This window comes from Sapajus apella, unplaced genomic scaffold (genome assembly GCF_009761245.1).
Source record: "Sapajus apella isolate SASKATOON/1434 unplaced genomic scaffold, GSC_monkey_1.0 scaffold128, whole genome shotgun sequence".
Classification (NCBI taxonomy): domain Eukaryota; kingdom Metazoa; phylum Chordata; class Mammalia; order Primates; family Cebidae; genus Sapajus; species Sapajus apella.
The window spans coordinates 117226-143698 of record NW_022437068.1 but is presented as its reverse complement, the minus strand read 5'-3'; the positions used below and the strand labels follow the sequence as shown (position 1 = coordinate 143698).

Here is a 26473-nt window from a genome sequence, read left to right as displayed (position 1 = left end):
TCATCTGAAAAGGCTACATACTATATGATTCTCACTATATAATATTCTGGAAAAGGCAACACTATAGATGTAAGAAAAGATCAGTTCAGGGGGAGGGAAGGCTGAACAGGTGGAGCACAGGGGATTCCTAGGGCAGGAAAACTACTCTATGTGATACTGCAATGGTGTGTGCGTGTCATTACACATTCATTGGAGGTGCAACATTACACTTTTGGAGGTACCTCCAAACCCATAGGAGGTATGACACCAAGAGAGAACCCCAATGTCAACTATGGACATTAATTAATAATAATGTATCAATACTGGTCCCTTGATTGTAGCAAACGTACCACCCAAATGCAAGATGTTCCTAATAGGGAAAATGGGGGTTGGGAGGAGGTGTTGTGGGGGTATAAGGGAGCTTTCTGTACTTTCGGATTCATTTTTCTGTAAACTTAAAACAGCTAAAATTAATAAAAATTGATTTTTTTAAATAAAAAACTATACTTATTCCACAAAATTTAATGTACAATTTTGGGGAGGAGGGGTTAAGGACCCTCCCCGACTTAACTCCTGTCTGAGAAAACAAGAATTGTGTCTTACTCATCCTCCCCACGTAACCTCCATCCCACTCCCACAGTGCCCAGGGAATGTCTAGCAAGAATGGATACTTTGTGAATTTCTCCTGATTCATTTAAAAAGCAAAGCCTGGCATCATGCCTGGCACAGAGTAGGTACTCAACAAGTATTTGCTGGATGAATAAATATGAGTTGGGAATTCTAACAAAACAGCCTGAAAATACCTGAAGACAGGCACTCAGTTGTTCCTCTCTGGCACTGGCACAGCTCAGCTCATGGTGCTCCAAGGTTCTCACCAGTCCCTACCATGGCAACATCTCTCCTCTAGGAGACAGCAAAATTTTCAAGGGCGAAAACACTCCCATTTCATCCCTGTACTCTCACTGCTTGGCCGGGCCTGGCGCACAGTAGGTGCACCTTGAATGTTTGCTGACATCTCTTTTGAAGTGACTCCAGGGTCTCCTTCCGGCATTATCCTCTTGAACTTCTGGAGGTAGCCAGATAAACTCACACGATGGCACTAGCTCCAGCCACAACTGCCCATAGGTTGTAACATCATAGCTGCTGGGCTTCTTCTTAGACCCTGATGACAATGCAAAGCCTTCTCCATCCTCAGACAGAGTCTTCCTTGCCATATTCCTCAAAACTCAGGGTCATTTGACAGCAGCCTCCTTTTCCTCTAAACTCACTGTATTCTCCAAACTCATTCTATTCTCTTGCCCTTTCTAAACAGACAATATGTGCTTTTTCACCTACCCTTAGCAAATCTGCATGGAGGAAAATGAGTAAAGAATAAGGCTCTGTCCTCTAGAAGCTTACAAGAGAGGAAACTGAGGCTCAGAGAGGGTAAGCCTCCTGCGTAATGTCACACAGTGGAGAATGAAGAGCAGGCATTCACATGCTGTTCTATTAGAAAACTCATACTCTTCATTGATGAGCTTTGCTGAGCCTCTCTCTTATCTGAGTAATCATCTGAAATTACAGCTCTCTTCATGCCAGTCATCTCTTGCTCACAAACACTCAACAGCTCCCTCCAGACCAATGAATGAAATACCAACTCTTTGGCTTGGCAGTCAAGGTTCTTAATGAAGGGGCCTCTGCCTACTGACTTCATCTTATGTCTTATGATTCCCTATCACAAAATCTATCCTGTAGCTACAATGAACTACGGACCATTTCCTGCATTTATGTAGACTTTCCATCTCTGATCTTTGCATATTTCTGAAAAGATTTTTCTTCCTAATCCTGCAGAGATCAAATGAAAGACTGCTGCAGCAGGGCACGGTGGCTCACATCTGTAAACCCAGCACTTTGGGAGGCACAGATGGGCAGATCACTTGCAGTCAGGAGTTTGAGACCAGCCAAGCCAATATGGTCAAACCTGTCTCTACTAAAAATACAAAAATTAGCCAGATGCGGTGACACACATCTGTAATCCCAGCTGCTCAGGAGACTAAGGCAGAAGAATCACTTGAACCCAGGAGAGGGAGGTTGCAGTGAGCCAAGAACACGCCACTGCACTCTCCAGCCTGGGTGACAGAGTTAGACTCCATCCTAAAAAAGAAAATACTGTCTGTTTCATAAAGTCTTTTCCAGGACACGTGACTGAAAATAATGCTGTTCTCCTCTGATTGTTTATGGCCCTTTATCTAAATCACTATATGGCATTCATCATCCATCCATCCATCCATCCATCCATCATCCATTTATCATCCATCATCCATCCACCTGCCTATCCATCATCCATCTATTAATTATCCATCTGTTCATCATCCATCCATACATCTATCTGTCCATCTGCCCATTCATTATCCATTATCATTCATCTATCCATTTGCCCATCTATCATCCATCTACCCACCCATGCATCCATCTCCCTCCCTCCCTTCTATTTGTCCATACACTTATCCATTGCTGACTGGGAACCTCTTACCCCAGGCCCTGTGTCAGGTCCTGAGAAATTCACAGTGGATAAGACAGACAAATTCTTTGCTCACATGGAGGTCACTTTCTAAATGGGGATACTAACAATGAATACATCAACAAATAAGCATGAGATTACTTCAGACAGCCATCAGCCTGTGAATAAAATAAAGACAAGGGCTTTGTTAAAGTCATAGGGTTTAGTGAAGGATTTTTTTTTTTTTTTTTTTTTTTTTTTTGAGATGGAGTCTTGCTCTGTCACCCAGGCTGGAGTGCAGTGGCATGATCTCAGCTCACTGCAACCTCCATCTCCCTGGTTCAAGCAATTCTCTGGTCTCAGCCCTGCCAGTAACTAGGGCTACAGGCACAAGATACTACACCCGGCTAATTTTTGTATTTTTAGTAAAGATCGGGTTTCACCATATTGGTCTCAAACTTCTGACCTCAGTGATCCACCTGCCTGGGCCTCCCAAAGTGCTGGAATTACAGGCGTGAGCCGCCATGCCGGGCCACGTGAGGGATGTTTGAGCTCATCTGGTCAGAGATGACCTGACTTTGGAGCTGAGATCTGCAGGATGACAGGAAGCCAGTCACAGGAATATCTGAGGGGAGACTGACCCGGCAGAAGTCAGAGCCCTGCAATAGAATTGAGCCTGGAATGCCCAAGGTTGTGTGGGACATGAACCAGGCCACGGAGGGCTCCTTGGCCATGTCCATGGGGAGCAGTCTTGATTTGAATCCTGAGGCAAGAGGGTGCAGCCATGGGGTAGTGAGAAGGGGAGTCAGATCTCTGCTTTTGGTCACACCAGAGTAACAGGGATCAGCCCAGCCTTCCTGCCAATAATGACTATTCAAGCAGACAAATTATAGGAAACCACCATTTTCAGGCAGTAGACAACATGCAGGGCTAGACTGCAATTCCTGAGATATGGGAACCCAAGAGGGTTTGCCCAGCCTGCTGCCTGGTCACAACTTCCTGACCACTGTGCAGAAAGCTGAGTCTGCGCACAGCACGTAGTTTCCCTGGGCAGTGCCAGGGTGAGGACAGTGGGAACAGCTAGAATCCAAAGTGGCAGTGCTGGAAAGAAAGCTGTGCACAGAGGGGACCCAGAAATCCATGTGGAGGCCCTTCGTGAGGCTGGGCTGAGGGCTGGCTAGGTGGGATCACTCACGGCTCACCAGAGAGCATTGCTACAGGGAGGAGTGGAATAGAGGCCCTGGAGTTTGGGTGCTGATGGCAGGGTGAGGGAAGCAAGGATATGGGGGCTCCCACCCTGCCACAGTGGAGAGATCTGGTCAACCCCAAGTTGTCATGCTTGGCAACCAGCTGAGACACAGAAAGACATCACCACAGCGGCAAGGACCATGTCCTACATGATATCTGGGGCCTGATAATTTTTTCGGTTGTCATGGGAGCTGTCCTGTGCATTATAAGATGTTTAGCAGCTCTACCACTTAGATGCTGGTAGCACCCCCAAATTGTAACAATCAAAAAATGTTTCTCGACATTACCAAATGTCTCCTGGGAGGTAAAGCTTCCTCAGTCGAGGCCCATGCTCTAGAGTCAGAGCTCCTTTACATCCATCCTAGTAAAGTCTAAAGCCAAGCCCTGGCGAGATTTATAGGGGAGACAGAGCTTAGAATCTTAAGTCCTATCAAGTTAGAGGGGCTTGGGAACAGTCCAGAGTTCTACAGACCTGCACTAAGAAAACAAAATGGAGTCTGCACAAGGTTAAGGTGGTCACCCAGTAATTAAACTACAAAGCATAAAATATTTTAAAGTAGCCACTATAAATATCTAATAGAAATATATTCAAATAATTAAAGAAAAACACATTCAAAGAACAACGCCAGAAGGTTGTACAACCCAGGATCCATTTTAAAAGGCTCACTTGGTCTGCCATGTGAGAAAGGGAGCAGTGTGGGCAAGAGGAGACAGGAGCCCAGCTTGGAGGCGATTCTATTCTACTCTGTTCACCTGGAGGAGGCTGACTTGTGCCTCAGTTGTTCAGGCTGCACTTAACTTAGTATGCTTAACCTTGGTAGATGCTCTCAAAGTGGGGCACTGACAAATGAAAGCAGATAAGTGAAGAAAGAATAATCAAATGATAGAAAGAATGAATGTCTCAACATTGGGAACTAGGTGAGTAGAATGTTGTCCCAAAGTGGAGGTGACAGGTCTCCCTGTGCCATGAGGGGCCAATTGGAGGCCGACCAGGTTACCACAGAAGAGATTCTTGTGCTGAATAGAGATTAAACCTGCCCAAGGCTAAGATTCTAGGATTCCTGCAAAGTAGTCACATAGGTTTGGGATGCTCAGAGACTGCAGAGCCGGACTGCCAGCCCAGGACTGGGCAGGGACGGAGAGCGGTCAGGAAAATCAGACATGACACGGTTTCAGCACTGCATGTCTTACACAGCCAAGTCAGTCTCACTGGGGTTCAAGTGCTGGCTGTGCAAGCTTTAGCCCCTCAGAGTTTCAGTCCCCTCAGTGGTAAAACCTTTAAGACGTAGGCTTCAAAATTCTCATGACTTGTAAGATGAAGTAAAAGGACCTCAAGTCCTTTATTATAGGTCATGAGAATTTTACTTATGTAAATTTTACTATCTAGAATATAATAATTTTCAACTATTTGCTATATATAAGTAAAATTCTCATGACCTATAACATAGAACCTGAGGTCCTTATACATCATCTTATAAGTCATGAGAATTTTAAAGTCCTATGTTTAAAATATAGTAATTTTCAACTATTTGCTGATTGGATAAATTAAAAGACAAGTTTTTAAAGCACAGTACCTGGCACAGAGTCAGCGTTCAATCAATGATACCTAGCATCAGTATTTTTATGAGTACCCAAGCAGCTCTTCAGCCACCAGGACTACAGATCATAAGACACTGCTGAAACAGCCAAGAATGAAACCAGACAAGAAGAAACATCCACTACCTGTAAGTGTGCATGCTGTTAGATCAGTAATGCGTCTCTAATTCCTGAGGAATTTACCCTCTGACTGGAAGGTAGATTCTTACACAGCCAAGTCAGACTCACCCCAGCACCGCCCTGAACCACTGTTGTCACTGGCTTAATTATGTGTCTGTGCCAAGAGACTGTCATTTCCTTGCAGAGAAGAGCCATGTGTGATGATCTGATTTTACATCCCCAGTGCTTGGTATTAGGAACAGTGAACCTAACCCAGAAACAAATACACTGAAAGGAAGCCTTGGAGGAGTTTCAGTCTCAAGGAGTGGCCCCTACCTCAGTGAGGCTTACAATATTTTCAAAACCGTATATAATGTCTCTACCTTGATGTCGATACGGACATTATGGTGTGAAAGCCTAACAGCCAGAACGACAATTTTTCTCTGGGTTCTTGCTTAGAATGAGAGTACACTGCCACCAGGTGGCAGCAATTCCATGGTAACATCTGTGAGGTTCAGCCGGTAGGATCTTGAACTGGGGTCTTGTTTTTCCTGATTCGTCCTTTTGTGGAGCGGGGAGGCAGGGAAGATTTGGTGTTCTGGGGTGCTCTCACAGTGTGGGCATCTTTCATTCCAGCCCGAGTTTGGACGCCTTAGCCTCAGGCTCCAGTTCCCTGCTCAGAGGAGGTAGATCTGGGGAACTGGTGCACCAGCACCCTAGGAAAGCAGACCCCGCCATCTGGATCTGTGACAGGCCTTTCTGTTCTTGCTCTGAAAATACACACTTGAAACACAATGAAGAGTGAGAGGAGCGGGAATCTGGGGCAGGAACAATGTGATTTCTTGCAAGATCCCCTTAGCTCCCCAAAGACTGAAAAGACAGAATGTTAAAATTTGAGGGGAAAAAATGGAGTGGAAGCACTTCACACGTCAGAGAGAACACGGGCTGACAGTGAAGACAAATAAATGTTTAGGAAGTTATAACAGACCACGGAATGCAAATTGCTGGGGGACAAAAGTGGCAAGCTGCTGTGTCGCTTCAAGTTCTTGACGAGAAACTTAATTTACTGGATCCACAATAAGGGCCCTCGGTTCCAAGTTCAAAGCCCCCTCTTGGGCTGTGGGGCCCTGATTCGGCCTGCCCAGAGCTGGCGAGGTGGAGGCAAAAACCAGGACTGCCGCTGGTGTTCCAGAGCCCTTCTTGGTGCCAGGCCCTGGGCTGGGTGTCAGAAGGGAGAAGTGGAGGTGCTCTGGGCCTCATGGGCACACTTGCCCCACTGCCTCCCTGTGCGGCTGATATTCTTACTGTCAATGCACAGGTGAGAACCTGGAGCTCAGAGAGGTCAAGGGGCAGGTTGCCAGTCACTGGCTGGCCAGCGGCAGCAGAGTGACTCCCATTTCCTCTGTTCCACACCAGATCCCCACTACACCAAGAACACCTCATACTGAAGAACACACCCACAACTGCAATCTTAACACAAAATAACACAGGTTGTGCTCGAAACTGATCTTTCTTCCTTTGTTCATTCATTTGATCCTTCCTTTAACTCATTCAAAAAATATCTCCTGAGCACTTCCTGTGTCGCAGGGGCTGTTCCAGGGCTGGAGATGGAACAGGGCAGGAAACAGATAAATTCTCCACCTGCATGGAGCTTACATCCTAGCAGGTGGAGAATGGTGATGCAAAATGAACGGTGTCTGTGATGGTGATGAGTGCCACAAAGAAAAGCAAGCCGGAAGCACGGACCAGATGCACCGGAAGCATAGCGGGTGGTGGTGAGATTTTAAATAAGGTGGTTGGGACCTTCACTGGGACTGCACTGGTCGGGTGTACACCCTGTTAGTCTTTCCAACAATTTTCACAGTTCTCTCTCTTGATCAGTGGAGAAGGTATTCTCCCCACTTTACATAAAGAGCAGGAAAGGAAAATGGCTCCCACGGCTCCAAAGAGGGAGCAGAAATGACTTGCTTTGCTGTCTCAGCCCTCAGGCTTGCTGGCTGAGCTCTTTTCACCCTTTCTGGCTTTACTGGCTGGGAGGAAATACGAAGGGACCACTGAAGGCAGCCACAGTCACCCAGTTCAACATTTCATCAGCTTTCATGCAGAATCCCTACTGCCCACATGCAGAGGGGCAGAAGCACCCTCCCAGGGAATGTCCTTGAATAGGGCTAGGAGCTGGAGTCCAGAGCTTTACATCAGTCAGACGCCCTGTGTCTCCTTTAGAAATGTAAATGACACAGCAAATAGGCATGTCTGAGCCCCTTGTAATCCTGAAGGAAGGGGAGCTGGGGATCAGTCTGGAATTAATGGAGATCCTGGATCATGGAGGGGCCACAGGGCTAAACTGGGGATCCTCATTGCTCTGGTGGGGATGTGGGTGGAAGAGTATCCTCTGGTTGGGGGAAGGCGCCGGGGGACTCTCTTCCCACTGCTGACCTGCACATGCCCACCTATCCTGGCCCAGGCCCAGGCTTCATGAACCTTACACGTGTTTGCAGAGAAGTAAGCCCTGCTGGTAACATGCCAGCCCCACAGTTATTACTGGAGCACAATAGCAGGCTGGCCCTTCATGGAGCCGCAAGAGACAAGGCAATTTTGGGGTTCTGTCTAACTCAAGGTGCGCCAGCTAACACCCCTCCTGACTTTCCCAGTGGCTCTCCCCAGGAAGTTCCTAGAAAGGCAAGAAAAGGAAAGTGATGGTATACAGGCAGCCACTCTATTTTATTTACTTATTTATTTTTGAGACAGAGTCTCACTCTGTCCCTCAGGCTGATGTGCAGTGGTGCAATCTAGGCTCATTGTATCCTCCACCTCCCAGGTTCAAGCAATCCTCCTGCCTCAGCCTCCAGAGTAGCTGGGATTACAGGCATGCACCACCACACCTGGCTAATTTTTGTATTTTTAGTAGAGATGGGGGTTTCACCATGTTGGCCAGGCTGGTCTTGAACTCCTGACTTCAAGTGATCTGCCTGCCTCAGCCTCCCAAAGTGCTGGGATTACAGGAGTGAGCCACTGTGTCCAGCCTAAATGTAATCGCTTTAAACCCACTCTAATATAACAAAGGCATGAGTTTTTCACAGGCTCTGGCACTCAGATGATAACCAACAACAATTTGCCACTCCTTCTCAACTCAACAGACTGTAAGAATGGAGAACTTCTGGTCTCCTCCAACCCCACTTCCCTCTTCTTCTAGGGAGGGAACACCAGAAGAGGTGAGACTCTACCCTTTCCCAGCATACTGTGGGCTCCCTAGAGACAAGGAGACTCTTACTTATTCTACATGCTGAGTACCTGGCGCAGACAGGGCTGTAATAACTACCAGTGGAACAAATTAAGGAAGGGTTGCTGGACTCTGGTGATAGATGAGAGGGACACATGAGTGTTTTCATCCCTGCCCTCCTGGAGCCCATAGACTAGGAAGGACTATCCCACTACCAAGTGCTCATTTCACCCCCTGCTGGCCCTCAGTCCACCTGAGCTCAACCCCATCCTTGGAGGTCAAGGAGGATAGGGACTAGATGGAGCAGCCCTAGGACCAGTGGGACTCAGAGGCTGGAGACCTGAATGTGTCCTGGAGCTCAGCCCAAGGCCTAGCCCTCTGACCCCCTACAGGGTTCTCTTCCTCCCATAATCACCTCTCCTTCGTATTTCCTATTTCTCCACCTATGGGAGAGATTTTAGTGGCTATACAATCACCCCTTTAATTTCTCACAGCTGCAAGAGGCCCCAATACTGCAAATGCCAGATTATCTCAAAGAAACAAAGGTGTCCACGTTCCCAGACTAGCCCAACATCCAGACCTAGGGACGCTATCTGGGAACTCCGTAGTGCAATCTGAAGTACAGGATCATTTCTAAAAGTACAGGAAAACTAAGGACCATTTTCAGAAAACAAACCATCTGGACTTGCTAAGAGGACAACACTACAAAGAGGTGCAAGACTGAACCTTTCACTGACTTCCTGATAAAATACCTCCAGTTGACCCCGCTTCCTAATCTACTCTCCCTAACTTTGGGAGCTGTGCCTCAGTTGTCCGTAGGGTGACCATGTGGCTACGGAGGTCCTAACACCATCCCAGGATGTTTCCGCAGCCCCGCAGCACCGGGCCTCAGATGTTAGCCAGCCACCTTCTACCTGCACTGCTTTTGACATGTCCCTGTTTGTTCTTGTATTCATTTAACGTTTGCCTTTAAATTAGCCTCACTTTTAATCATATTTATGACATATATATGTATGTATGTACAGGCTGAGTATGGCTAATCTGAAAATCTGAAATGTTCCAATGAGCTCCAATGCTCATTGAAGCATTTCCTTTGAGAGCCATCTCGGCACACAGAAAGTTTCAAACTTTGGAACATTTAGGGATACTCAACCTGTATGTATGTATGTATGTATGTATGTGTGTATGTGTGTGTATGAGATACATATCACACACAGAGTCTCATTCTAGCAATAATAGCAATAAAGCCACGGTTTTGATGTGGTTTATGTCCCAGTTTTAGTCCTAATGTCTATTAACATACATACATAATTCAAAAGAAAAAGTATTCCTCTGTGATTGGGTCATCAAACTTGACCTTCAAGGCCAGGTGCAGCCTGTGATTGAGGGTGGAGGGAACTTGGCCCCCGAGAGGCTAGGAGCCTCATTCAAGGTCATATCACCACTGGCAGGAGAGTAGGAATAGAAAACAGTGCTTCCTGCTTCTTCACGGGCTGGGTATTAACAAATGGGGACAGTTGGAATCAGGTCACACTGGGCTTCTTCCTACAACATACCCTAGCTTCCAAAACCCACCAACATACATGGGGTTTTGTTTTCCTTTCCCTCTTGGGGTTGCTATCCTTACTTACGCCACAGAAAATCAGCAGCTGCTTTTTGGGGACACAGTTGCTTCTGGGACACAGACAAACACATATACATGCTTCCTAGCCGTCACTGATAGAGAATCAAAAAACATTACAGCCCACAGATTTGGTAACCTGGAGGTTATTAGACTTTTGTTAAAGAGAACCTTCTCTTGAAAAATAAAAATAACTGTTACTCCTATCATTCAACAAACATTTAATGAATACCTACTGTGTATGAGGCATTGAGCTAGTCAGGGACTGAGGATATAATGGTAGGCAAGGCAGCTATAGACCTTGCTCCCAAGCTGCCTTCTCAGCCAGCGACCCCCCTGTGGAAAACTGTCAATACCTACAATAATCTCTGATGCAGAGTAGACACTCAGAAAAATCTGTTCAACAAGTACATGGACATTGAACAAATAAAGATCACACACATTTACATATACATATTAATATTCTACAGTAAATACATAGGCTATGTAGGTGCTTTGGAAAATAAGTATGGGGTACTGGGGGGTGGTGTGTGGTAGGCAGTCGGAAGAGACTTCCCTGAGGAAGTGATGTTTAAATTAAGTCTTAAAGGATAAGTATACTGGACGTGGTGGCTTATGCCTATAATCTCAGCACTTTGGGAGGCAGAGGTGGGTGGATCATGAGGTCAGGAGTTCGAGACCAGCCTGGTCAAAATGGTGAAACCCCATCTCCACTAAAAAAAAAAAAATACAAAAATTAGCCAGGTGTGGTGGTGCACACCTGTAATCCCAGCTACCCAGGAGGCTGAAGCAGGAAAATCGCTTGAACCTGGGAGGTGGAGATTGCAGTGAGCTGAGATTGTGCCACTGCACTCCAGCCTAGGTGCCAGAACAAGACTCTATCTCAAAAAAAAAAAAAAGAGGATTTCCAGCAGAGAAAGGCCATGTCTACTGGAGGCCCACAGAAGCAGCCAATACCTGGAATGAACTGAAAGAGGGGGAGCGTGGTAGGGGATGCCACCAGGAGGCAGCTCACAGAGGACGGTGGGGGCCTCACCATTTGGATCTTATTCCAGAAACCACAGGGAATGCCAGGAGGGATTTAAGCAAAAGAGGTGCCCATCAGATTTACATTTCATAAAGATCCCTCTGCTGCTGGGTGGGGAGTGGCCTAGATGGTCAAGGAGCCATTTCCATTTCTGGACAACCAGTTAGGGGGTTACTATAGTTTTCAAGTGGGAGATGGTGGTGGCCTGGACTAGGCTGGTGGCAGCAAAGGTGGAGAGCAATAAGGACGGAGTGGGGGGATCAGATGGGGTGGGGACCATCAGCTCCTGCTCACATGCCCCTGAGGGTGCTCCAGTGCATGATCAGCAAACTTTTTCTGGAAAGGGCCAAGTGGCAAACACTTGAGATTTTACAGACCTGTAGGAAAGAGTCAAGAGAGCAGGCCCAATGTCACTCCACAGTCGGGCCCATTGTAGTGTTGGCTTTTGTCTGGTGTCTGGGAATTGGGCTTTTAGGATGCTCCCTGTGGTACTAAGTGACACAGTTGTTTTGTATGCCTGGAACACCGAATCCCAAAAAAAAAATGTCTGCCTAGACCATTTGTACGGCAGTGTGATTTCTGGTGAACATCTGTGTCTCCTCTGAGAGTCTGGATTTCAGAGGGTTGTGGCTGATCATGCAGGCAGGGAGTACCTGCGCAGTCAATAAAACACGCTCACTAAAAGCCTGGACTCTGCGTCGCAGGCAGGCTTCTAAACCCTGCACACATGCTGCCGCATTTCCTTGCTGGAGGAAGGAACACAGTCTGCATACCTGCTCCAGGGAGGAGGGAGGGAGGAAATGTGAGAAGCCTGTGTGTGGATTTCTCCACACTCTGCCTGGTGAGTGTCTTTGTCTTGCTGATGATGGAAACAAACCACATCCACGAGTGTAACTGCTTCTGTGTCCTGTGAGTCCTTCTAAATTACCAAATGTGTAGTAATCTTGGGATACCCCTTGATACAGGAGTCCATAGGGTTTCTGTCTCAACTACTCAACTCTGCCTTTGAGTGCTAGAATAGTCATAGACATCAGTACGTAAACAAATAACAGGCTGGGTTCCAATAAAACATTATTTATAAAAATGGGCAGAGGGCTGGATGTGATCTGAAGGCCATAGTTTGCCAACCCATCCTCAAGGAAAAGCTGGGGCTTTCCAAATCCACTGAGGCCCAGAAAGAGGGAAGGGAGAAGGAACTTGTCCATGGTCACTCAGGTTTCATGGTAGAACCAGGAGAGCTCAAGTCCCAACTCTCAGACTAGTTGCTCTCCACTACTTAGTGGCTGGTGGCCAGTGCCTTAAAGGAAGATGGTAGAAAACCGGGATGTTCAGGGCAGAATATTTGAGTGGTAAATGGCCTGGCCTGCCTCACCTCTGTTCATGTTCTCTGTGTGTGTGTGTGTGTGTGTGTGTCTGCACGTGCACGCAGCACACGTGTGCAGGACTTTGAAGTTGTAGGTGCCAACTAGATTTTCCCAAACTTTTTTGATCATCAGAATCACCTCGGAGGCTTCTTAATAATATGGATGCCCAGGTCCCATCACAGATCCACTGCAACTGGACCTCCAGGAGTAGGGCCTGGAATCTGCATTTTTAACCAGTTCCAAGGTACTGGGATGATCGGCGAGATTTGGAAACTCTGAGTGACACTCTGGCTCTTGAACGATTACCAGGAAAAAAAAAGAAGCCCATAAGCAGAAGAGAGAAGGAGAAATCAGTCTTGGATCAGGGCAGGATGCATGGACCTCATAAAAACACACAGACCAGTGGTTTGCAGAATATGTTCTCCAAAACTGCTCCTTCAAGGGAGCCTCTGCCATCAGAGATCAGGAACTGGCAAAGCCAACAGTTGAAGCTAATTTCCTTCTTCCCAGGGATTCTGCCTGCAATTCAGGATGCAATGCAGGTGCCTGATGGTGTCCTGAGCCTCAAGGCCCTGCAAGGCATGGCAAACTGAGACAAAAATGAGCTCACTTCCCACTCCGCCCACCATGATGAGGGGCCTCTGAGCTGCACTAACCATCCCCCAGCAAACACTTTTCTCCAAGCTCCCCTAACAGGAGGAGGCTGGAAGCCACAGACTGCAGACTTGAAATTTCTTGCAAGCCTCATTTTCTATTTGGAAACCGTGCTGATTCCATGTGTTCTGTGTTTTAATAGAAAAATGAGTGCCTGCTCACCCACTCAAATGTCTTTGAGTAAGTTATTTCACACATTAGAATGACTGGGAGGGCTTTAAAAGATACCGAGACCTGCGACCCACACCCAGAGAGTTATTTTAATTGGTCTGAGTTGTGCTCTGGGAATTAGGGTTTTCAAAAGCTCCCCAAGAGCTTCTGACATGTAGTTGAGGTTGAGAGCCACCAGGCTCATGAGATGTTCTGTTTTCAATTGTTTAATGTACTCCAGGGCACACCACCATGTACCCATTTAGAGAAGCTTAGGCACAACTACCACTCACCACTCAGAACAGTCAATGCCTTACCAAAGACAACTGATAGCTTAGCCAATTTCTCCAACTGTTTTTTACTATGAGCTACTCCCACAAAGAAAATCAATCACAAACAAAGTCCAGTTTCTCTCACTGAGCTGCACTACTGCAGAGATCTGTGATTTGGGGTAGAAAATTAAAAAAATTTTTTTTTATTAACTTCTAACTGAAATTTAGTATTCATTTCAATTTTGGATGCAGGCAACAAACCGCAGTCCTGTTAGCAATAGAAATTCCAGATATTTTCATATCATGGTATAGCTATCTTGAAATGTCACTTATGCTCATTTCTGCTTTAAAATCACAGTAGTCATCAGACTTGCTGCTGGATCTGGCTATATAACGTCCTCGTTTTAAAATGTGCATCCATTACCATGTCACAAATTTGCCTTTTAAAAATGTTTCAGTAACGGTATTTCAAAATATTTGATTTCATACGTATTAAATGTATGCCTTTGAAATGATTCTGGAAAAGGGTCCACAGGCTTTCCACTGTTCAACCAGCTGTTGAACCTCAGTGGCCGGTGGCAGGGGCTCTGCAGAAGGCTGCCCATTGGTGGTGGGTGACGCTGCACATTGAGCAAACAACTCTTACCTGCGGGTCAGAGAGCCGGGAGAGATCAGGGTACAAGTAGAACTTGATGCCCTCCGAGGCCCCGGGCAACGTGACCCCTCGTATCAGAAGGATCAGCAGCATGATGTAGGGGAATGTTGCAGTCACATACACAACCTGTGCACAGAAGGAGAGGAGAGAATCAGGAAGGGGGTGAGAGCAAGAGGCTTACTTCGCTCAGCACAGCATCCGCTGGGTGCATCCGTGTTGTGGCTTGCTGCATCAGGCCCCTGTCTCCCAAGGCTGACGAGCATTCTCCTGTGTGTATGGACCACATGTGCTTGATCCATTCATCTGTACAGCCAGTCACAGAAGGACAAATACTGTGTGACTCCACTTATGTAAGGGACCGAAAAGGGTCAAATTCATAGAACCAAAGAGTGGGATGGCAGTTGTGGGGAACTGGGAGGGGGAAAATGGGGCATCACTAATCAAGAGTTGTAAAGTTTCACTAGTGAGATGCATCAGCTCTAGAGACCTGCTGGACAGCATTGCACCTACAGTCAATAACAATGCACAAATACGTTAAGAGGGCAGATCTGAAGTTAAGTGCTCTTACTGCAATAAATAAAATTAAAAAGGAAAAGGAAGCAGAAGTGATAGGAGTGGGCCACAGATGGAGTAAAGGAAAGAAGGGCTTCCTAGTGCAGGAATAAGAAGTCACCCCTAGCATGGCCTGTCCTCCTGCCTCATACCTCACCAAAGGCTAAGTCTTTTGGTGATATCTACTGAGTGCCTGTGATGTGCTTGAGAGGGTGCTTGAACTTTTTTGACCACAACACACAGAAAGAAATACATATCACAGTCCAGCACACAGAGAGCTGGAAAGAAAGTTTTACAAAATAACACGTGTGATACATGCTGATATTTTCTATCATACTCTTTTTAATAAGCTGGTCATGATCTTCTAAATCCACTTCAGAATTCACTATTGGGCCAATACCCACATTCTTTAAAGCCACAGCTCTTATTGAAAGTCAAATATTCATAGCTAAGGAGAGACTAGGATAGCACAGGATAGTATAGGCTAGGCTAACATAGGCTAGGCTAGGATAGGATGGCATAGCACAGGATAGCATAGTGTAGCATAACATAGGATAGCATAGCATAGCATAGCTTGGCACAGGATCCACAGCATAGGATAACATAGCGTAACATCAAATAGCATAGCATAGGATAAGATAGCATAGTATAGCACAGGATAGCACAGCATAGCATAGGAGAGCACAGCAGAGCATAGGATAACACAGCATAGGATAGGACAGCATAGCATAGCATAGGATAGCACAGCAGAGCATAGGATAGCACAGCAGAGCACAGGATAACACAGCATAGGATAGGACAGCATAGCATAGCATAGGATAGCACAGCATAGCATAGGATAGCATAACATAGCACAGGATAACATAGCATAGTATAGGATAGCATAGTATAGCACAGGATAGCACAGCAGAGCATAGGATAGCACAGCAGAGCATAGGATAACACAGCATAGGATAGGACAGCATAGCATAGCATAGGATAGCACAGCATAGGATAGGACAGCATAGCATAGCATAGGATAGCACAGCAGAGCATAGGATAGCACAGCAGAGCATAGGATAACATAGCATAGGATAGGACAGCATAGCAGAGCATACCATAGCATGGCATGGCATGGCATATGATAGGATAGGACAGGATAAAATAATGAAGGTGAGAAGAGGGGAGGGAAAGGGAAGAAAACTTTTGGGGCAGAAAAAAACCCAGTGCCTGCTTGGAACCATGCGGGCTTGGTCTATTTGGAGGCAGGTGATTGGACCCAATGAACCCGAGAGACCCTTTTAGCTAGTGGATTCTAAATAAGAATAGAGACAGTGAAAGACACAAACCTCCTCTGACCTTCCTCACATAAGAGCTGCCTACAAGGAGGGATCAAGACCCACAGGGCCTGCAGGAGTTCCCGTCCCAGGGGCTGCATGTGGCGCCAGACACTCCCCTTATTTGAGGTCCCTGCAGGACTCTGTGTCCTGCCAGCTCTGATTTTTCTCTCTTGTGACATTCACCCCTCCAATTACTTGGTTCTGTCCTCTTGGTGGGGCCTGCCTATTCCATCTGTTCAGGTCAGCAACCTGTCAACATTTGGGGTCCAGGGACACTTCTGAGAATCTAAGGACCTTCCCTCAAAATGTTCTCAGATGCAGATATGCATGCACGCTTTGGTTCAGAGACTCGTTTCCCAGATAAAGAATCTGTGCTGGGGCCTCCAGCTCTAAGTTAGCTTCTCGCTCCTGTTCAACCCAGGGTTTCTTTGACCAGTGCTTCAGCCCTCCACCCATTTGTTCATTCATGTATTCCTTTGCTCACTCAGCTCATCCACCTACTCACTCACTCACCCAAACACTCTCATGTACCAAGCACTGAGCTAGGTCCTGGAATGTAAAAAGAAGACTGAATCATAGGAGGGGAATTTCTGCATCAAGCAACTTCCACTTGGTAGGAAAGACAGATATTGTAGACAGGAGGTCATGCTTCATGTCATCAGGGGAGCACAAAGAATGGTAGAACACAGAGTGAGTCCCTCACTACACGAGCAGTCCAGGAGGGCTTCTCCAGGGAGGTGTTGACCCATGAAGGATGATGAGAAATTCGGGACTTAGAAAATGAGGATGGAAGGAAGAAGGGAACAAAACATCCCACTCCATGCCCAGCCCTTTATACATAATAATAACAATGGCTGCATTTACTTAGCAGTTCCATACGCCAAGCGTTCATGCTCTTCTTTTTACATATAACAAAGGTCAGAGAGGTCACTCATAACTTGCATAGGATTGCCCAGTGAATGAAAGGCAACCAGACATGGGGGTCACAGCAAGTCCTGCCTGACTCCAAGTTCACACATTCAACCACCAGGCTACCTATGTACGGAACCCTCACAACAGCCATGCAAACCCTGTACTATTTTCCCATTTTAGAGATGAGACTTTCAGAAAAGTAATTCAGTTTGTAAACGCCAAAGCAGAAATTTTTAAACCCAATCCTCAAAAATAGGACATTAGAACCAGCAAACGTTGGTGACAGTGGGTCCTGTGGACACACCCTGAAAGGCTGGATTATTTTATTCAGACAATGTCTCACTTCTGCAATGATGGCGACCTCCCCAGCCCACTCATGGCCCCTGCACCACCGATTTCTGCATCCCTGTTTCCAAATCAACCATCAGTTCAATTGACATGTCACGTAATCAACAAAATCCTTGCTATCCTATATAATGCAATCCAGAAAAGTTACAAGTCAAATATAAAAAAGCATCAATCAATATTAATAAAAATAAGATGCCAGTAATCAATAAGCCTAGATGGTTTCTGCAGAGAGCTAAAGGTGCTACAAAATCTCCAGTTTCACTTAGCTTTGTACACAGCATCTGTGAGAGATCTTCAGCATTTCATACATTCTTGATTGTTTCCTTCAAAATAACCACCCCCCCAAGCCAACGAGCTTAAGTCTATAGATCATCAGATTGACGCTAATAACAAATTGCTTTCGTTTAGTAATTTCCACCTTTGTTTCTATTGTGTGGCTGAAGATTAATTATTCAGAATGTCCAGTTATGTATTTAGAACAGAGCTGACCTGTTCTAAATACATAATATTTGGAACTCAGTTATCTTAATTCTCAATGCTCACAAAATTTAAGGAAAAGAACATTACCATGTAAAACATAAGAACAACTCAAAAATCATAAAAATTTGCCCTTCGCCTGTGGGACCACTTTGATGTGACTACACTTGCTGGTTATGCTATGTCCAGTCTATATTGAGTGGACTGAGCCACTGGGGTGTCATTAAGAGGGTCACTTATGACCTGCCAAATGTACCCTCACTGTGCCCAGGCACCATGTACAGAAGACTGTTCCTCAATTACTACAGTGACATGGTTAAATGGCTGATGACAACTTTGAAGCAATTCCATTGTTTGGAGTTCTGAATCGATGCTCTGCTTCTACGCTACATTTAGGAGAACTACATTCCCTCCACTGGTATCCACACCTTCATTTTTATACTTCTTTTATAAAACCATAAGGGAAATAAAATACTCAAATGAATTGCCCAAAGACCACAGTGCAGACAAAGAGTTAGGCTGCCAAAATGAAACTACTGGCTGGCAGGCATTAGCCCAGAAAAAATCATTTGTAAGCTGAGGTTTGAGAGCCTTGAGTCAGGGTACAAAAGGTGGTTTAGGGGCATCATTATGTAAGGCACACAAGCGGAGAGTGGTATGAAGGTTGAAATTCAATGCAGAGGACAGCCTGTATCTGCAGTTCTTTTAAAGCCACTTTTAAAAGTGGCTCTTGAAAAGCTATTTCTAATCTGTTTCTACCCTTGGCCATGCCAGACACCTGAACATCATCTTTCACTTTTTCTGAGAACAGCTGCGCACTGTCAAAACCACACAGATTCTTGTCATCAAGAGATTGCACACAGATGACATGCATACTGCCACTCTTCCCTCCTGTGCCTTGCCAGACATCACTAATAGATCACAGCGTTCTTTGCAGCTAAGCCTGGATGCAGCCTCAGAACCCTCTATACAGCACTCCAGGCAGCCTGCCATAATCAGTTGGGATGAAACCCATCTGTCTGCTACCCTTGGTCTAGTCCATGTTTCATCTATGCTTTCTCAGACTCTCCTGCAGGTCAACAGAATAGTAAGACCAGGTCTTGTTCTTGAGGAAGTAATTTAGGCACGTGAGCATCTAGGAATGAAACTCCTGGGATCATGACAGCACACATGGAGAGTCACACAGGAATAGGAGGCTATGGACACAGGTTAGGAAGGTGCTTTCAGGGTCTCTGGGAAGGGATCCAGCCTTCTCCTGTCTCTGAACATGGGTGGAGCTGGGTCTCCAACGATAAGCAGGAATGACAGAGTCTGGGACAGGCAGGGAAGATGTGGAACTAGCCAAGGATGTAGAAATAGGCAGAGGGCAATACCCTCTGCCTGGTATATCCTCCTGGTATATCCAGGAGCCTCCAGGTTGTCACTCAGGTGTGCCCCACCTCTCTTCTCAGCTTCCCCCACATTCAATCAGTGATCAAATCTTGCTTCAGTACTGACTCTGCCCAGCCTTGCCGTGTGACTTGGCCAGTCTCCTCCCTTCCCCAGACTACCAGGTTCCCTGCTGTTGGGGAACGTGCCAGGCCTCTTAGGCCTCCTTGCCTTTTCTGAGCCTCTTTGTCCAGTGTCCATCCCCAGTCCTTGGCCACCCAAGACGTTCCTCCTGTGTGTCTGAGTCCCCACAGGCTCCAAGTTAGGGCCCTGCCCTCCAGTTGAGAACTCAATGTCCTGTGTATCTTAAAGGTCTGGAAGCCGAGGCTCAGATTGGTTCATTTAAAATGTCTGTTTCACTACAGAAGCTACCCTTGTAGCCCCATAGACCATACTGTCTGCCCTGATGTTGCTGAGAGGATGAATGGCCCTGTCCTCCCTGAACCCCATCCCACATTCATCACCCCTGTCATTCCAGCATCCTCCCAACACCCAAAGCTGCTCTCCATCAGCAGTTTTCTTGCCTTGTAAGTTTAAGATTTCTGCAAGATAAGGGTTTGATCTTTTACTTTCCTTGCTGTATCCAAAGCACTCAGAACAGTGTATAGCATGTAAGGTGTGCTCAGTACATATTTGTTGGACAGAGGAACAAGTAAGCAGGCTGAGATCTGGAAGTGAGGTTACGATGCAGGTCATTAGGAACACTGCTTTGTGCTGCATCTATATGTGATGCTGGGTCCACATAAAATGGGATTCAGAAGATTGAATTGCATTTTCAGAGGCATGTTTATAAACAAGGACATCACAAAGGATTTGGCTTTAAAAGACAGACCAGGTCAGGCAGGGCAGTTCAGGTGGCAAGGTGCTTCCTGGCAAAGTGTTTCTTTCAAGATGTCTGAGGCCCCAGAATTAGTCTGGAAGAGGCACGAGGCCACAGCAGGGTTCAGGCATTATGCTGAATTATGCAGCATTTGGTGATGGGCCTAATAAGGTCTCTGACAAGGTACCATCAAGCCTGGCTGTTCCTGGCCACTACCAGTGGTGGCCCAGACCCAGATAGGTGGGCGTGGAGGAAAGAAAGTCTAATCTGTTCAGAACCCTCAGCCCATGAAAGAAGCCATCACTGCCCAAAACACACCCCTTGGTTAAGAAATAGTTTTTACTATTGTTTAATTCCCATTTCACAGGTCAAGGCTTTCTGAATATAAAGGTTAGCACAATTGGTGGTAATTATACTGTATCCTGTTTTAATTGACGCTAATTGCTCATTTGCATCCCAATACTGGGATTGTGGGGGTGGTTTCCCCCTACTTCCAGGATACAGCCACTTATTTCAGAGCAAAGAGATTGTCTGATCATTTGGAATGCCACAAACATTGTAGAAGGGTCACCCCTCCCTAAATTTTCCAGGATAATGGAGTCAGTTGGAAAGCCAAGTGTTGTTCAAAAGGCATTCAAAAAAGCAGGGCGGTGTGGAGGCAAGAACCTAGAACCACAGAGTCAGAAGATCCAATGTGCTGGGCAGCTGGGGCCAGTTCCATACCCTCTCTGAGCTAGCATTTACCATCTACAAAGAGGCAAGGATAGACTAATCCAAACTTCAATCATTCACAGCATTTTCCTAGTATTTTATTTGGCCATATACACGTATCTCCTTTGTATTATTTAATATTTTCTATATATTAGTACACTCATATTAAACAAATATATGTAATGAGAAAACTGTGAATTACCACTATAAACAGAAAACTATGATCTCTTACTGCAAATGGAAAGTACTACAAAAAATAAATGTGATAAAAATAAAATATGATTAAATTCTAGCCAAAGGCTCTGAGTCTGAGCTGTGTGCCGTCTTTGTTCAAAAGCAAGACAAGCAAGTTCTAGAGAGGCGCTAAAGATAAACCAGCACCTCAGCGTACCTTTCACCTTAAGGGACATGAAAAGGGAAGAGCTGTCTCACTTTGTAATTGGATGCTGTGCAGTCTGGGCTCATGGATTATCGCTGAAATCACCACAGGGATCACCAGTTCTCGTGGTGATTTCAGTGATATGGGGGGATATTCTGGTCCTTTGTGGCTGACTGAGAGAGCAGGGACCTGACTGCGGGACCAGGACTCCTTGGAGCTATCCAGGGTCCTGACACAGATTTGGGTTGAACCTTCTGTGAATCTGCTACCCAGAGGCTTGGAAGATGCTGCTATTAACTGAGCACCTGCTGGGTGCCAGAAATATCTCACACAATATCTCTAACTGATTTTCACACCACTTGAGTAGGCTCTTTCCCCACTTTGCAAACAAAAATCCCTCCGAGCCTAGGTAAAGGAGTGGCTTGCTCTAGGTCACAGAGCTGGAAGTGCTCAAAAGTCTTCTCTCTCCAGCACGCATGCTGCACTCTGCCACATGTGTGGCCAGGTACTGCTGTCTTGTTGGCTCCTCTGGCTGTCTTTAACCTCAAGCACTCAGCTTGCCTGACATGTCATCATCCATCGCCCACTCTCCCAGCGCGGGGGCACTGTGCAGTCCCACCCCTCCCCTCAATCCCCTTCCAGCCAGTCTCGCTTCTGTCTCTTGGGTGCATCTGCCCATCCTATATGGCCAGAAAGCATGGCACTGAACATCCAATCCCTAGACAATCACTCTTTTAAACATCGATGGGTTTTTCTCCCCTTTGGATTTTTAGAGACCATTACCTGCATTCCCAGGAGAGAACACTGTAGCAGTCAACTAACAGTCTGGCATAACCTCCATGAAGATACTATTTATCTTTGGGAATAAAACGCTAAGAGAATATAAATCTAAAGAAGGAAGGCCACCCTGGACACATCTGGCCTCCTCACAATTTTTATCACCGTTGGAGGTGTTGTTCTAGAACATTCTAACAGAAATAGTAAATGTAGGGGAAAACTTTCTGCTTTAAGCAACCAAATTCTAAATTGGTAGAGTCATGTTTTCACAAGAAAACAGTGGCATTTCTTCAAGGGAGTAATGGTATTTTAACAATGCAGTGGTATTTCCATGAAGAGCTAAAGTTATACTTTTTTGTGGAAGGCAAGTGGTGTATCATTAGCTGTGAAAATTAGCCCATGCACAGGGCCTAAAATAATCTAACAAAACACTGACCCATGTGGGATCCAGATTTCAGGGTACTGTCCCTGGGCTGGGTTGACGAGGAAGAGGAGAAAGGTGTTGAGGGGTAGGACTGGAGCTGGGAGCAGCCCAGCAGGTGGTCCCCACCCCACCACAGCACAGACTGTGAATCTATTCTCCCTCTTCTGCTGTAACAACACCCTCATTTTTGAAAGAACCCATGGCTGCCCAGAATAAGGACATTACCCAGCTTCCTTTGTAGGTTGGCGTGCCTATCTGACTATGTTCTGGCCAAAAAGATACAAATGAAAGTGCCATGTACAGCTTCCAGGTCATGTCCTTAATGGGAGGGCTGTATTCCATCCTTCCTTTCTTGCCCTTCCCATGGGCTGAAATGAAAACAAAGTCCTGTGCCATCTTAGGCCATGAAAATGAGGGCAACACCGTAAGGAAAGCAAAGCAACAGAACAGGAGGAGTCTGGGTCCCTGAAACCAGACAGCTCACACCCATGCTGTCATGGGAGAGAGAAATAAACTTTCCTGTTTATGCTATGGTTCTCTGAGGTGTCCACTACAAGTAGTCAAATATGGAAGCTAAATATGTAACCACCAATTGCCTCTGAGATCTTGGGTGAGTCCTGTTCCTGCCCTGGGTTTGTTGTTTTTCACCAGATGGAGGCACTAGCCCAAATGGTCCACACTGTTTCCTTCTACTCAAACATGAAGAGAAGATTCTGAGGACAACCCAGGAGCTGAAGGTGGACCCTTAAGAGTGACCAACCTTCTACACCTGGAGTCAACCAGGAACAGCAATAAATGGAATCAGGAAGTCTTCAGAAAGTTTTGTCTGTATAAAGAGTAGGTAGAACAGCTTTGCCCAAGATGTCACCATGTCTTGGGAAGCCAGTTTTAACCTTCTCTGCCACAGTTTAAAATGAGCCTGATGGGATGGCCAAATTTGGCATGGGTCCCATCACCACGCATAAGGCGCATGCATGGGCTTGAAGATCCATGAGACCTTCCTGAGCCTCAATCTTCCTTGTGTGTGAAATGAGGATAATGCCTATTTCAAATGATGTCGTGAGGATTGGTTAGAGATCACTCTGCAAAGCATCTGACACGAAGACTGCTCAATAATTAGAAGGATTTTGACTGCCTTTGTTCACCATCACTGCAATAAGCAATGCCTCTCCAACCCAGGCGAGTAGCCTTGGCTGGCAGAGAACACCACATTTGGGTGTTCATGACTACAGACAAAGAGGCTGGAATCAGCCCTGTCTCAGCTGTGAGGGGCACTGGGAAATGGCTCTTGACAATCCTTATGGATCTTCTCCCTGATAGATGGGGGTGGCAGTGGAAGGCTGGTGTTAAGAGGTGATAAGCCATTGGCTGGGAACATCTGAGTGAATAGAGCCCGGAGGTAAGAAAGACCTCAGGACAGAGGAGAAGTATACACAGCTGTTTGGAGGAGCTGCAGCAGCCAGACTGGAATGAAGGACAGAGGGAGTCAGCCAGAGTGCCCACTATGGATGAGAATCCTTTCTGAAGTCCCAACTATAGTGGCTGATGGGCCAGGGTGCAGACAGTGCCTAGATGGAAGGGAAAAAATTATATCTGGATGAAACGAAATGAGACCATACTCCAATTAAAAATGATAGAAGGCACTCAAAGCTGAGTTGAAGGGAAGCAGGGGACCCAACTGCACCATCATAGACACACACAACAGGGAGGAAGCCTGCCCTATAAAGAGGGATGCCAGGCTTTCAGGAGTAGCTAAGGTCAACGAACATCTCCAACCTTTGGGATGCGCCAGGAACCTGGTGAAGAAGGAGCTTGGAGGCTCTCTATTGAGGGGTACACGGTCTCTGGAGACTCACACACAGTTATGAGGGGAAAGTTGCTGAGACTTCTCAGATACTTACAGGAAAACAACCCTCCCAGCCCTGAGAGGTCACAAGGGAGGGGCATTTTCCTGTCAGGCATCATCAGGAGCTGAGGTAAGAAACCAAACATCTTAGGAGCTTAGGGAATAGTGTCACTCTTTCTTCTCACAGGTGGCCGGGACCATAAAGATACCTACACCCACGGCTCATTCCATCCCTGAGATTCCAAGACTCTATTATTTTGGGAATAAGAGACATCCTAGTTGGACACAGGGGGCTCAAGAGGGAAAATGCTTCATTTGGGAGAAATGGAAGATCAGGAGATGCCTAATAACAATAGGACTTACAATTATTGTCTGCTCAATGTGCCTTATTCTTACATTATCCAATTCTAGAAGACAGAGTCTATCATTCCCATTTCACAGAGGTGAACACTGAAACACCCAGAAGTTGGGCATTTGACCTATGGTTGCAAAGCTAAATAAAGGCAGGATTCAAGCTCAGAGTTATTCAACCCTGAAGCCCTCAACTACTAAATGGACCCCTTGGGAGGTTCAAGTTCCTCTATGAGCCAAGTACATTAATCTCACACCATGTCCTCCTGTGTCCCCTGAACAAACCCTGCACTTCCCTGCCTGCAAACCCTTGCTTTTGTGTCACCCTTCACCTGAGTAGGACAGTGGAGGTAAGCAAAGGAAGGTCCTTTCCTCCTCTCTACCTACGAAAATCTTGCTGAGCTTCAAGACCAGTTCAATGACCATGTCTTCCAGGAATTAGCAAGAGGCCACCCAGGCAGAATGAAACACTCCTGTCACAGCCCACAACACACTGAGCAATGTGGCATACAGATCCAGGGACCCATCTTGGCTTCAGAAAATCAAAGTTCACATCTAGCCTCTGGTACTCTCTATGCATGGTGGCTGACTTGGCAAGCTATTATCTTTCTAGGTCTTGATATTCTCTTCTGTAAAGTGGGGATAGCAATGTAGCAGATTAACTCAATCTCTCTAAGCCTCAGGCTCTTAATCTGTGAAACAGAGCATAGCTCCCACCTCTCATGGTAGGTGTGAGAATTAAATGAGCCCATGTCTACACGGCACCAGGTACAGTGACCTGATACATCAGCCCTTGGGAGACAGTAGCTCCCCTTCGTCCTTCTCTTAGCCCTTATTTCATACGGTCAGCTGTTCATAGACCTGGCTTTCTCTTTACTTGCTACCTACTCAAAGGTAAGGGCTTTATTCATCTCTACAGGCTCTGAAACACTTCCTGGGAAGACCTACATAGATGGTAAACAGTTGATGAATGAATAAATTCAGACCTTAATAATGCAGTAAGAACAAACAGAACATAACAGGACATAACCCCATATGTCTGCAATAGGCTTTGGTGTGAACAGTCCATGTTCGCATTTCAGCCTTTCCATCTGAGAGTAAAACACCTGCAGTAAAATTCCATCCACTGAGCCCACAGTGTGCTAGGCCCTGTGCTGGATTCTGAGAGCACGCTGATGGATGAACAGGGTCCCTACCCTCAAGGGTATGTGAGCTAACCCTAGAACAGATGCATATGACTGATCGTTAACAGGATGGCAGCAGAGGGCCTCAGATACATGCAGTGGTGTGAGCAGCTCAGGTGACAGTGGTGTGCCAGAGAGCTCCTCCTGGAACTGAACTTTAAAGGGGGAACAGCATGTTCCCATTGCTCCAGAGTCCTGATCTAGAATGTGCTACATGAAGAAAGTACTTAAAGCAATAAGAGCCCAGAACACAAAGCAGGCAGTTCTTCAGGCTGGGAAAAATCACCTCCAGGGAAAGACACAAGCCTTGTATGCAAGGGTGACAAGATACTTAAATAGCAACCATGCTCATTAAGAAGGTTGAGCCCAATTTAAATCCTTGTCCACAGGATATCTAAAATTCACCGGAGGAGGGAGTTTAGTGTTTAAGCCTATTTCATGGTGAATTAAGGTTAGCTAGGGAGTCAATGCTATTGATTTTTACATAGCTCCACCATAAAGACCATGAGAAGAAAACAAACCCAAAATGAAAACAAGCCCAAGCAACATAAATATTCCATGCAGTGCCCAGCCAAGCTTAC

The 26473-nt window shown here is 46.1% G+C and overlaps 1 protein-coding gene across 1 annotated transcript in view; it reads right to left on the bottom strand.

The window, feature by feature from the left end:
• SLC6A11 (solute carrier family 6 member 11) overlaps positions 1-26473 on the bottom strand; it is a 116267-nt gene that overhangs the window by 48523 nt on the left and 41271 nt on the right. Inside the window, exon 6 of the mRNA XM_032262239.1 lies at positions 14356-14490. Coding sequence (XP_032118130.1) covers positions 14356-14490 — 135 coding nt within the window. The remainder of the gene's footprint in view (positions 1-14355; positions 14491-26473) is intronic.